Source organism: Motacilla alba, chromosome Z (assembly GCF_015832195.1).
Source record: "Motacilla alba alba isolate MOTALB_02 chromosome Z, Motacilla_alba_V1.0_pri, whole genome shotgun sequence".
Lineage (NCBI taxonomy): Eukaryota > Metazoa > Chordata > Aves > Passeriformes > Motacillidae > Motacilla > Motacilla alba.
This window is the reverse complement of record NC_052046.1, coordinates 68580189-68592862: the sequence shown is the minus strand read 5'-3', so window position 1 is coordinate 68592862 and position 12674 is coordinate 68580189. Positions and strand designations below refer to the sequence as shown.

Sequence of the window (12674 nt, the reverse complement as noted above, 5' to 3'; positions counted from 1 at the left end):
AAATTTCACTCTAAAAATCACAATTTTCATTTTCCTCTATTCAAGCCTTGAAGAAAACAAACTTTACTTGAGTGAGCTGGAGGCAGAGTGTCCTCCAAGATCATTCTTGAGTAGGACAATATTGCAGGGGAAGACTGGCAAACCCAGAGTTTACTGGTGCTTAGGAAGCTTTGCAAAACCTTCCCACCTGCGGTGCTCTTGCACCCTGCTGAGCTCCTGGAGCCCTCCCTCACTTCAGGCACAGTTTGGACAGAAGGGGATGGTTCTGTCTGTGAGATGGGGGAACAGCAGGAGGGAAGACTTTGCAAACACTGTCACGAGGGCAGGGCTGCTTTCATTTATGGTGCCAAGTGGTAGTACATAATCTTTGATTTGATGTGGGGTGCTGAAGGGCAAAAATTCTCAGTGATAAGGAGAGAGTGTCTCCACTCACACAGCAAGGTAAGTGAAGGGGAAAGTGCAATCTGTATTTCATGGGAGGTGTTCAGTTTTTAACAAAATATTTTTGCAGAAGATGTGCCTAGGCAGGGGTGATTCAGAGCATTTTATCAGACTCACAGAGTATGCCCACATCTGCTTTTCCACATTTTCTCTTTTTTTCATTGTGAATGATTGCTCCTGCCAGGGTTGCTCTGGAGTTCTACTCTCAGTGCAGTCCCGGAGTTTTCTCAGCAGGCCTTTGCAGGGAGTTCTGAGCCAACGTGTGGCTCTGCTGCCAGCCCAAATCTGCGCTGCCCTTGCCCAGCCTGAGTGCAGGTGGGGCATGTGCTGGCCATGGCCAGAGATGTTCTTGGCCAAAATCCTCCAGCATTTACATCTGCTCCTGGCTTCGGGTAGCACAAATCACAGAACACCCATCGCAGCTGACAAATGGCATTTCTTGCAGATTGCTACAGACACACTGCTGATCCACAAATACACGAGAATCAGTTTCAGTTGAAAAATGTCATTTATTACAAATTGCTACACCCACACTGACAATACAGAACTATACAGATCTCAATTTAGGTTAAAAACAGGAATTTATTAGATTATTACAACCAGTCTATGTAAAAATATACAAATTCCAAGTTCACTTAACAAAACTTAATTTATTGCCAACCTCTTCTATACACAATTCACTATACACAAATATCAATTATGCATTTAACAACTTAATTTATTACATATTACTACAAACGTAAAGCCCATATAGAAATACAAAAATTAGCATTCCCTCTCTAAATAGCCCTGTACCAGGAACTCATAGAATTATACATAGAATTGATAGAATTATACAACTATACCATTCCATCCGCGTTGACATATAACTAAATACATAAATATATACAAATATATAGAAATACATATATAAAAATATACAGATGTAAATTAAGATTGAATATTACACATTATATACAATATATATAATATAAACAGATATATAACACAAACCTATCTATAAATACAAAAATATCACTGTGCCAAGCTTGTAGAAATACATCAGTACAAATACATAGCTATACATATGGATACACATGTAAATGTAATTACATTTAGAAAGAGGTCAATATACATATAAAAACAGACATCTCTACCTATGCAAATACCAATATAACTATTTAAAGACCCATATGCCTATAACTGCATCAGTAGAAATAAATAGAAACACAACTGTCTACATAGGAAACAGAACTAAATGCCGATGTAACAACATCCATGTATACTTAGATACATATATACACATATATGTCATAACAAACATAGATGTACGTAAACTCATGCATATATACAAAGCATACATCCCTAAACATCACACATACAGAAATATTCCTATACAAAAAGCAATCCACATGTGTACACATCGAAATGATAATTCATCTCTATGTGCAATTCTAGACATGTCTACACAGAACTCCAAGCAAAGGGATCCCAGATTCCCCATCGCCAAAGCCTCTCCCTCGGTCTCTTCCTCCCTGCAGAGCAGCTCTCCTGGACAGGGACAGCAGATGGGACATCTGGGAAGCAAAGGGAACACTGAGTCAGTATGGGGACGTTTCCCTTGGCAGCAGCTGCAATTCCATCAGGGAAGAGGAAATCTCAGAACCTCCCTAGGAGGGCTAGAAAGAAAAAGCAGCCGAGCGGGCCAGGCTGTGGTGAGCGCAGCCGCGGTGGGAGTGTCCCGCAGCCCCGGCAGCCCGGCACAGCCAGCACAGCTGCCTTGCCCAAGGACAGCCCCTGTGCCAGCCGGGGCAGCTGCGCTGAGCAGCCCCAGCACGGGCAGGGCCCGCTCCTGCCCCGCCGGGCACTGCCCAGGGCCACAGCCCACCCTCAGCCACCCTCAGCCCCACCCTGCCCCCGGCCCTGTGGCCTCACCCGGGCTCTCTCCAGGCTGGCAGCAGCAGGTCCCCGTTCACTGCCTCTGCTGCTGGCCTTCAGCTTCTCCCTGCTGGCTCCCGTCAGTCTCCGCCTGTCCTCAAGGTCCTCATTGCAGCTGTGGCAACAGTGGAGGCTCTGGAATTGGTTCCAAGGCCTGGCAGAGCTGCAGTCCCGGAGCCCTCTGTGCTCCCTGCTGGCCCCCTCCATCCCCTCAGCCCCGCCATGCTCTCGGTGAACCCCCAGCCCCCTTTGGTTTCTTCAGCCCCTCACAGTCCTCTCACCCCCCTCAGTCCCTTCTGACCCATCCCGTCCCCTTAGACCCGCCAGCCCCTCAGCCTGTGCCCCTTCCCTGTCACCTCAGTGCCACCATTGCCCTCGGCTGCCCCACGCCCCTCAGCCCCAGCAGCACCTCAGGGTCAGCGTCCCTTCAGCGCCACCACCCCCTCAGCCCCCTCTGTCTCACCGTCCTTCAGCAGCTCCTCAGGGGACAGTGCCTGGGGCCAGCGCCAGCTCCCACCGCTCCAGGGACACCCGGGGCTGGAACTGCTGCTCCGCCCAGCCCGGCCGCCAGCTCGGACCCAGCACAGGGAGAGGGGACAGAGGGGGCACAGGGGGAAAAGCAAGAGGTGAGGGAGGAAGCAGAGCAGAGAAACAGGTTAAAAAGAGGCCTGTACCTATACAGATATCAATCTATGTAACTAAATCCCCATATAAAAATATATAAATATGCCTATTTATAAATATTACTATACACATGTATAAATGCAATTATGCATATCTATACATATGCCTACACATCTAAAAATATAACTGAATACACCTAAAACTAAAATTAACTATACAGATCTCTAACCATCTAGATACATAAATATAACTATATAAATCTATAAATACAGCTACATAGAAAAATAAATATAACTGTACACATCTATAAATATAACTAGAGACAGAGGAATTCTACCTGCCCGATGGTCACAGGCTCTCCATCTGTCTCTTCCTGCCACACAGGGCAGCCCTCCTGAACAGGTTCATCACATGGGATCTGGGAAGCAAAGGGAACACTGAGTCAATATTAGCCCTTGTGCACACATCCCTTGAGCACCCATTGTCCTTCTAGCAGGGACTGTCAAAGATGGCCTGAAAGGCAGACTCTCACTTGGCAATTTGAAACCTGCTCTTTCAAGAACAGGGATCCTTCCAAGTGTTCAAAACTGAACTGTGTAAAGTATTTAAGTATCCCGACAAAGTCTCAGCGCACACAGTGCAAATGGCAAACCCGTGAGAGCTTGAAACACAGACAGTCCCAGTGACAGAGAGACCTCAGTCCTCACTGAAATGGCTGAAGCTGAGGGATGCTGGGAGCTGAGTTATGAACCAAACTGGGACACCCAGCTTGGTGACACAAATCCCACAAAGTCAGGTTTATTCCCTGCTCTCTTGCCACAGCAGAGGACTCAAGTGTCAGAGCCTCCGGATAAGTGTGGAGGGCAGGGCTCAGGGAGGTTGTGCCAGTGCAGGATTTGAACTAAAGGCACCAGGAAGCACCAACCCGGCAGACAGGAACTCAACTCTGCTCATCTCCCTTCCTGCCAGAGGCAGGCTCAGAGCAGCCATCTCACACCTCTCTAAACCAACGGGGGCTCTGTCCTTACCACGCTCCTCGGGCTCTGGGGAACTGTTCCCGAAGGTCTCGGTGCCAGATGAGCAGTCCTCTGCTGCAGCTCTGTCCACAGGCTTGCCTCCTGAAGACTCAGGCACAGCATGAACATTCCCCTTGAAAAAATAATGGAAAGAAAGAAAACTAAAGATCATCCAATATTTTCTTGGAATCACATCAGGCATACACTTACTGTCCTTCTCCATATAAAAGTGTTCAAAAGTTCTCAGCCCAGCCTCTTCCATTCCCTCCAATGGCCTTACCTGAGCAGAGGGAGACTTTACAGGCAGGGATCTCCTGATCTCCCGGATCATTTTCTCTACGGCAGCGCCTAGATCCAATGGTGAGGACTGCTCTTGCCCAGGTGTGTTCTGTGCTGAGCTGGACGCTGTCAATGCTGCACAACCTGCACTGCTAGCTGGAGCGCTGGGCGCCGAAGTGCCTGGGGTGGCTGCAAGAATCCAAACACATTGGTCATGCTCCACAACGTGGCTCTGGGACACAGAGCTCTAGCGCTGCTTTGGATCAAACATCAGGGGAAACACAGGAAAGAAAACCAGCCAGAGAATCTTCTGGCCTTCTAGGTGCCCCTTCCTAGTAGGCTTGACAACTTCTGGCCGAGAAGGACAGTGCCTTGTGGAAAAATACTTCAAACGGTCACTTTTCAGAACCTCTGACAAAAGCAAGGCTAGAAGTCTTTCCTACCTCGTGGGTCGTAGGCTGGGGGCTGCTGCTCCCAGTGGAGCTGCTGGAAGCTGCAGGGCTGGATCCTGAGCACCTGCTGCTCGGCCAGAGGCAGCTGCTCCCCGTAGAGCTCCTGCAAGCGGCTGGGGGGCCCCTCCCGCCCGAGCGGCAGCGGCCGCTCCCCGTGGAGCCCGAGGAAGTGGCAGGGCGGGATCCCGAGCACGTGCCGCTCGGCGGGCGGCGGCCGCTCCCCGTAGAGCTCCTGGAAGCGGCTCGGCCCCTCCCGCCGGGCCGGCACCGGCCGGTCCCGGTGCAGCAGGTGGAAGCTGCAGGGCGGCCGCCGGGCGAGCAGCGGCCGCTCCCTGGGCAGCGGCTGGAAGCGACCGCGCCCGCCCCGTCCGTCCGGCAGCGGCCGCGCACGGGGGAGCTGCTGGGAGCCGCAGGGCGGGCGCCGCCGGCCCTCCCGCCCCGCCGCCGGCCGCTGCCTGCTGGCCGCGCTGCGGCGCTTGATGCGGAGCAGGAGGTCGGGGCGGTCGCGGCGAAAGCAGGGGCTGCTGTAGTGGAGCCAGGCGCCGGCATCGCCCGGCGCAGCTGAGCCAAGCCAGCCCGGCACCTTGCGGAAGCCGTAGCGGTAGAGCTGCCGCACGAAGCTGCCGAACTGCGTGGCCCTGAAGGGGTGCGGCACCGGCGCCGCCCCATCGCCACCGCCCCCGTGGGCGTCGCCCGCGCTGAGCAGCTCCCGCTCGAAGAGGCAGCGGTCGACGAGCAGCCCCTGGGCGCGGCTGTCCCAGCGCACGGAGCGGACGCGGGGGCTGTTCACCAGGCGCCACAGCTTGGCGGGGAAGGTGCTGGCGCTGAGCCCGGCGGGCAGCGGCAGCTCCGCCATGGCGTCGATCGCCGACTGTGGCCACGACGTTGGCCCAGAGCGCAACGGCCGCGGCTGCAACGGCCTGAGGGGGGCGCTGCGCTCGGGCCCGCGCGCGCCCGGCGCGGCCCCGGCGCGGGCCGGACTTGGCGGGGACGAGCGCGGCAGAGCCGGGGCCGCGGGCACAGCGCGGGCGGGGCGGCTCCCGGGGCTGGCCGGGCTCCGCGCGGCGGGGCTGGGTCGAAACCTTCTCTCTCTCTCGGTGCTGCCTTTGCTTTGCAGCACAACCCCAAAGCATCAAGGCAAGTGCAGGACCTTTCAAAAAGGTCGAAATTAAGGATCCCATTGGAAAGTGTTGCCCTTTGTCCAGTGAGGATAAAATCACTCTTATTTCTGCGTGGCTGAAGGGACGGGAAAGATGTCAGGCTGAGTAGCTTCAGTATTGTAGTTGGAGTTGCAAACAGAGTTCCCCACTTCAAAGCAGACAGGTCAAATCAGAGAAGGGGAAATGGTGAAGAGAAGAAAATATACATATTTTCCCCCCTTTATCCGCCAACTGGTTCTTTCTCACTGTCTCTGCTTGTCTTCAGCAGATTTGGCACATTTCTGATTCTTTGAAGATAGAAGCAGCAACAGGAAGGGGCAGCAGTTTTGTCAGCATTTTCATCAAAGCTAAAATCCTGTGCCTGGAAGGATGTTGCTTTACTCGAGGGACTAATTGCCTACAGTTAAAGTGAACTCCTACTGTTGTTTTCACCAAGAGGTTTTGCATTTTTCTTTCCTCAGTAAAAATTTCTTCTCTTTTTTTCCAATCAGTGGAGAGTTCCAACACAAAATCCATTCTGCAGCCAAGTCTTTTCAATGTAAACTAACAAAGGCGGTCTTGCAACAATCTGTGCTTAGTGTCACTTGTTCTTTTTATTTCAAATTCTCTCTTGAACTAGAAACAGTTTTCATAGCAGGAAAAAATAGACCTTTCATCTCATGTAGTTCATGCCCTTTTTAAAATGTCTTTACATTGTTTACCCATGAGGGCTCATGTGAGTGTGTTTGCTGGTATGGCAGAAGCTCATCCCACACACACAGTGGATGTTCTCCTTACATCCAGCTTGTCTTGAGTTGCAGCTGACACTGCCTTCTCTGGCCCTCCTTCCAGGTCTCCTTGTGAGGAGCCCAGCCCTGTCACTTAGTCGCTGCCCTGTGGGTGACATGCTGACACGAGGATTGTTGGTCTCATCACATTCTGGAGTCATTTTTTGGACTGATTGTTTTAAAGATGCTCTGTCATCTCTGTGTGCTGGCTTCCTCAGAAAAATTGAAACCCACTACCTAGAAAATGTCTTCCCAATTCATCTTAAGTAGCTTAAAACTGACCCTGAATTTCGAATGATCCACCTTGGTGGGATGGAATTTGTCTTTCTTTAAACACAGGGTAACAACCTTCACAAAAATTATCCTAGCAACTGAATTACAACACATTTTCTAATGAATAGGCAAAAAGGAGAAGACGGGAGTTCAGAAAAGATGACATCTTTCTTCATGTTTAATGGCCCTTATTTCCCACGTGTCTGTCTATGTGGTGCTTCATCAAGAAAAGCCTAATTTTGAGGACCTCCTTTGTAATCTCTGTGACTCATGAGGAACACATGAATACTAGCCATGTGCTCTACTAGGGATGAGGAAACAGGTGGCTGAAAAGTGGGTTGTCCATTGGAATCTTTAGTCACACCTGTAGTATACTTTTGGTTACATTGACTTTTCCATCGTACTCTGTGGCTAAGAATGAGAAGCTACCCTTAGCTGTGTTTTAAGGATACTGAAACTTTAAAAGAAATATGCTTATCTCGTGTCTGGCAGCATGATTCTTCCCCATGGCTCTTTTCTTTGGTACTGGTAGAATTTAATGTCAGTTACAAACATCACAAGGTAAATAATGGATGTTACATTTCAGTGTTTGGGCCAAAAATTGGTTTAAAAGTTAGCAACAGAAAAGGTTGTTACTTTTTAGGAAAAAAAATCCTTAAAACTGTGGTATATGGCTTTAGATTAAGACATTTTTCTAAAAATTACTTCTTTCCCCTTTAAAAATAACTTGTAAAGAACATAACTCAATGTACAGGCCTGATCATTTTAAGTATTACTGTTCCATATGTTTCCTTTTTCCCTATTTGACACTGTAACTTTTGAATCACAGTTTTTACCACTTTGAAAATGCAATTTTAGTGTTTTTTCTACTGGTGAATATTTACGAGTTCCAAGTTAAAGAACAGACAGTTCTGAAAGTGAAATATGTTTTATGTAAGTTTTTTTTTTTCACTAGTCTCCTGGTTTTACGTGCAACAGAGGCAACATTGAAACAGTCTACACTGACTAATTTTTGAGAAGCTGTTAGAAATTATTAATATGTTTACTATATCTGCCATACATTATTGTGTGTTTCAGCTGAAACTCTCCTATGGGCTCTGCTGCTAGCATGTAAGGTCTTGCAGTGTAGGAAGACACAATTTTCACTTTCTGCATTGCACAGCTATGTCACTGCCTTCACCTTTTCACCTCACATGCTTGGACAAATTTTGCTCCTGTAGTAGCAGTATCCCTTAAGATGATGTAGGTGTGGACATGCAGTACCCAAACACTTCCTGATCTTGTGGGAGCTGGTCCTGAATCCATCCTTTCCTGTTTATTTCTACAGTATACTGAATCATGATTTTAAAAGGGTTAAGATTTTAGCTGAGAGTTAGAACCAATTCATAGTGAAGTTAGATACACCAACGATAGGTTAATGATTATTAGATGCTTAAGCTAATAGTTATATTATGAGCTCATTTGTAGAAGGAAGTAGAGCAAGCAAATCATTCTAGGAACATACTGAAACCAAGAGAACAATGCCCAGCACCCAGACACTATGTCAATCCATCATGAAGCAGGGGGCCTTGGATTGTGCCAGAGGGTCGCAGAGACCTGACGAAGACGTTCCTGACTTCATCACTGGGACCACTGACCCAATTTGAGACCACCGACCCAATTCAAGAGAAGAATTGTGCACACGTGAAGGACTAATAACCTCATTTTAATACAAAGCAGGGATGGGAGGTGCTGGAGTTGTGCACATGTATTATTTTGGGAAATAAATAGAAGGCAAAAATCCTTGTACAGCACGGTCACGCATTTCGGGAATGACACCCCCGTGCCGCCTGCTGGTGTAATGAACGTACCACTTTCTAACTTTGGGTAGTTAGAGAGTCTCTGTCTGTGATTTTCAGTTTTAATGATTCAGTACTTGTGGCAAAGGGTGTTCCTGCCAATGTTTTAGGTTACTTAGTCTAACCATGTGAATAGTAAAAGCTGAAGAAATAAATGTGTATTTTTTTGACCAATTTATGTGTATTTGGACTTAACATAGGTGGTAAAAGAGAGAAATTCCTGGCAAACAGATTCCTGGGAAACAAGTAATAAGTAATTAAATTCAGCATATATTCCTTGGATTTAGCATATATTCCTTGTCTACAGAATGGGAAAGAGAATCTAGCTCACTCTCTTCCTTCTTAGATGTGTGGTCTTAACCCAGTATAGGAACACCTAGACTCCAAATTTTACTTTTACATAACTAAAAATATTTGCATAGGAGGTAGAATCCCTCAATCAAAGGCAGTCTTGCTGAAACACTAGATACAGAGTACCCATGCTTTTGACTTCAGTGAATTCAAAACAGCTTAGTCTGTGGACTTTCGAGTGTAACAAGAGAGAACATGAAGTCTTTTATACAAAAAACAAAACTGCAAAGCAAAAAATCATTGTAACTGCCCTGAAAATGCACCTCAGTTTTGGGATGAACTCGGTATGAAATGGTTCTTTGCTGAACTTCACAAGCAACTTCTACCTCTTTCTCTGCTTCCTCACCTGGGTTTGTTTTGTCTGCAAACAGCATTCAGGCTGTTCTGTGGTGCTCTGCCCTGACTAAAATCCCTGTACATTCTCCAGCCTCAGCTGAATATCTCCATGAGCTGGATGACTGCACAGGTGTTGCTAAACCCGAAATTGTGATGCCCTGGTTTGAGTCACTCTGTCTGCTGCACCTGCTGCTCAGGTCTGCCAGGATCATTATCCTCCCTCAAGTGAGCATGTCAGGGATATTTAAGAGCCCAGGTAACTCAAGTGGGAGAAATTCTCATCATCTGTGCCCATTCAGGCTAGGCTGTCTGTGACACTGCCAAGGGAAAGTGGCATTTGTTGCTTGGGTAACTCCAGAAGGACTAAAGGTCATGATGAAATATTCTGGTGAGGACTGTGGCAAAGGAACAAAACTGGGATTAAGAGAGTTTTCAGTAATAATCACATCTCGTTCTGGCTGCTGTCACAGGTAGTTTAGTCACTACCTAAGGTAGCTCAGACGTGATTTTGGAATACTGCTCTTGGACTTTAGATGGTATGGACTATTGCTCATCCAGATGTGTGGCTGTGAGCTTGTGTGTTTTTCAGTGACATACAAACTGAGAGAGGCAGACAAATTCCGCAGGGCTCCTGGAGTTCAGGTGCCCTCCCACATCCTTCTGCTTGCTGGAAAAACTTCTTGCCGAGCAATGGAAAACACATCTCCCTCTTCTTGTGCAGGAATATCAGCTTGGCCATCTGCTGTGGGGTCTTGTGCCCTGGATTGGGGTGACCCCGAAACATGGAAAAGTCTCTCCTCCAACCCGTGCCTTCAAAGAAAGACTCAGTAGTCTTCTGTTGTCCGGTCTCAAGGTTGTTTATTGTTGGTTATCTAAAAGATTCTTCTCCTGAACTGCTGTGGCCCGTTCAGCTGGTCAGACAAAGGCACACTGCCCTCCCAGGGGGCTGGTGCCATCTTTTATATCATACATTACGTGTTACATGTTTATACTTTTTCCCCACTGCCTATCATCTATATTGAATAGTGCCTTTCTACTCTAAACCAATCTGTGAGTGCCAACATCACAAAAGACATGGAGGTTAGGAAGGAGAAAGAAGGAGGACAGGGCACACCCAAGTCCCTCCATCTTAGACCTCCTGACCCCCATGTACAAAACTTGGACCCCTGCGTACAAGGCTTAAAACCCCCCTGTACAGCACTCAAAAATCCTTCCTTTCACTTCGTGACTACTTCTACTACAATACCTAAACTTGTGTGTCTGTGGCTTGTAATTCTTCCTACAGAGTTGGTAATTTGCTCCACGGGCTAAGACCAAACCCCACGTGTGTCTTTGGCTGCATGCCAGGGTCTCAGAGCCCCCTGCCAGCGGCTCGGGCCATCCAGGGCACCCAGAGGGATGTCCTGGGTTCCCACAATCTGCATCTTGCAGCTCATGACAAGGGAAGTACTGGGGTCCTGGACATTTCATAGACTCAAAACATCATCTCATATATTTGCTGTCCTTCAGTAAAAAATGTCTTCTTATCAGAGGAACTTGAAGACATTCTAGACCTAAGCCAAAGTAAAATAGAACAAAAAAATTAAAGCATATGTTGTCAGTATTTATGTTGTTAGTATTTAGAAAATGCAAATATTTGCAAAAGGCTCAAGTGAATAAATGAAGAAACAAACTCTGTTTAAAAGGGTTTACTCTATTAAAGCTAGGAATGAAAGTCTGCCTCCTTATGCATCCTACTGCTTTCCAGGTGTGCACCTGCTAGGGATTTTACCTTTCTGTAACTGTACATCTCAGGCTAAAACCACAAGCAGACAAACCAAACCAAACCAAACCAAACCAAACCAAACCAAACCAAACCAATCAAATAAAAAAACTCCAGAAAAATCCCCAACCCCAAACTCAACTAAACTTATCTAAACTAACAAACAAACAAACAGGAAAAAAACCCCCAAGCACCAGCACCAACCCCCCCCCCAATCAAAAATAGGTGGAGAATCTTGTTTCCATAATGTTTCTCCTTTGACACAAGACAGTTTAGACTGCTTTTTGAATGTAAAAGAAAAACATACATTCTAGGTAGCAAGATTCAAATCTCACCTGAATAAATAAGAAAGGAGGACGTTTTAGTATGGCAAGAATTTTACCCTTACTCTTTAGCAAAATAATTGGTACCTTACTTTCCTGGAAACATCACTTCTAGATATGGTATTACAGTCAGTGCTGAATCAGCCAAATAGTAGCTCATTGTCTGCTGATGAATAGTCATAATTCTCAGGGTATTTCGGTGTGGGGAGATAAACAGGTGAAAAGGAGCACAAGACATTTCCTCTGAACTCCTGCTGTTTATGGGAACCGGTATGGACTTAGAGGATGTTTGTTAAAACGCTGCACTCCAGCAATCAAACTCCACACATTCAGAGGTCAGAGGCACACTCAGTACTTCCTGGGACCAGGTGAGGACTATGTGCTTCTGTTAAGCCAAAATGCATAATTACCACTGTAAGGTTAGAGCAATGACATTGTTTTAGAATTAGGCAAATTTATCGCACAAAATTATTTTGATGACAGAATGTGATTTTTCTTTTTCAGACAGCACAGCAAATGATGGAAATTGCAATCAAATGTGTCTGTTTTAGGTAAACTAGAATGCAAGGCTGATTTTTTCATTCTGAGATTTAGATCTTAATTGTATTTGTGCTGGATAAACAATTGGATATATCATTACAAGGAGAAAGAGGTGAAAATGCTTTGAGAAAGGAGGAGCATGAGCCATCTTACCATGAAAAGCAGGGGTCTCACATAGGCCCAGCTTTCTGCCACATGGCCAATCTGATTCTAATTCTGAGCCCAGAGGAAAGCAATAACTATCCTCACTTAAGTAGTGGAAAAGGAAATGTGCTTGCTTGGGTAAATTGATGTTTTTGTCATAAATCTTTGTCTGACCATGAGAGACAAAGGAAAAGACAAAAATCCTATACCACCATTTGAAAGAGGTGGGCAAAAAAAAAGGATGGATGATGGAGTTGCTCTCTTCCTCTGGTCTCAAATCAACACAACTGTTTTCAAAGTTCAAACCTGAAATCACTGTCATTCTAGATAGTTCAATTCCTTTAAGTCTGTTTTATTTATTAGCATCAATACCTTGAACTAATAACAGTTATTACAAACCCCTGCTTAGACTGGAGTGTGCTGCTTTTTGTTTTCTGACTCATAGCATGTC

At 46.7% G+C, this 12674-nt stretch overlaps 1 protein-coding gene and 1 long non-coding RNA gene across 2 annotated transcripts; both read right to left on the bottom strand.

Annotated features, from left to right (window-relative positions):
• Window positions 1-1956: 1956 nt before the first annotated feature.
• LOC119696098 lies at window positions 1957-2976 on the bottom strand. The gene is made up of 3 exons (XR_005255490.1): window positions 2822-2976; window positions 2356-2473; window positions 1957-1997 (listed from the first exon to the last, which is right to left on the bottom strand). It is a non-coding gene; the product is annotated as an uncharacterized LOC119696098 (long non-coding RNA).
• Window positions 2977-3099: 123 nt separating this feature from the next.
• On the bottom strand, window positions 3100-5655 carry LOC119695727. The gene is made up of 4 exons (XM_038124734.1): window positions 4721-5655; window positions 4279-4466; window positions 4011-4131; window positions 3100-3400 (listed from the first exon to the last, which is right to left on the bottom strand). The coding sequence occupies exons 1-4, from the start codon at window positions 5583-5585 to the stop codon at window positions 3390-3392; spliced, it is 1185 nt and encodes a 394-aa protein (XP_037980662.1). The 5' UTR covers window positions 5586-5655; the 3' UTR covers window positions 3100-3389.
• Window positions 5656-12674: the final 7019 nt, after the last annotated feature.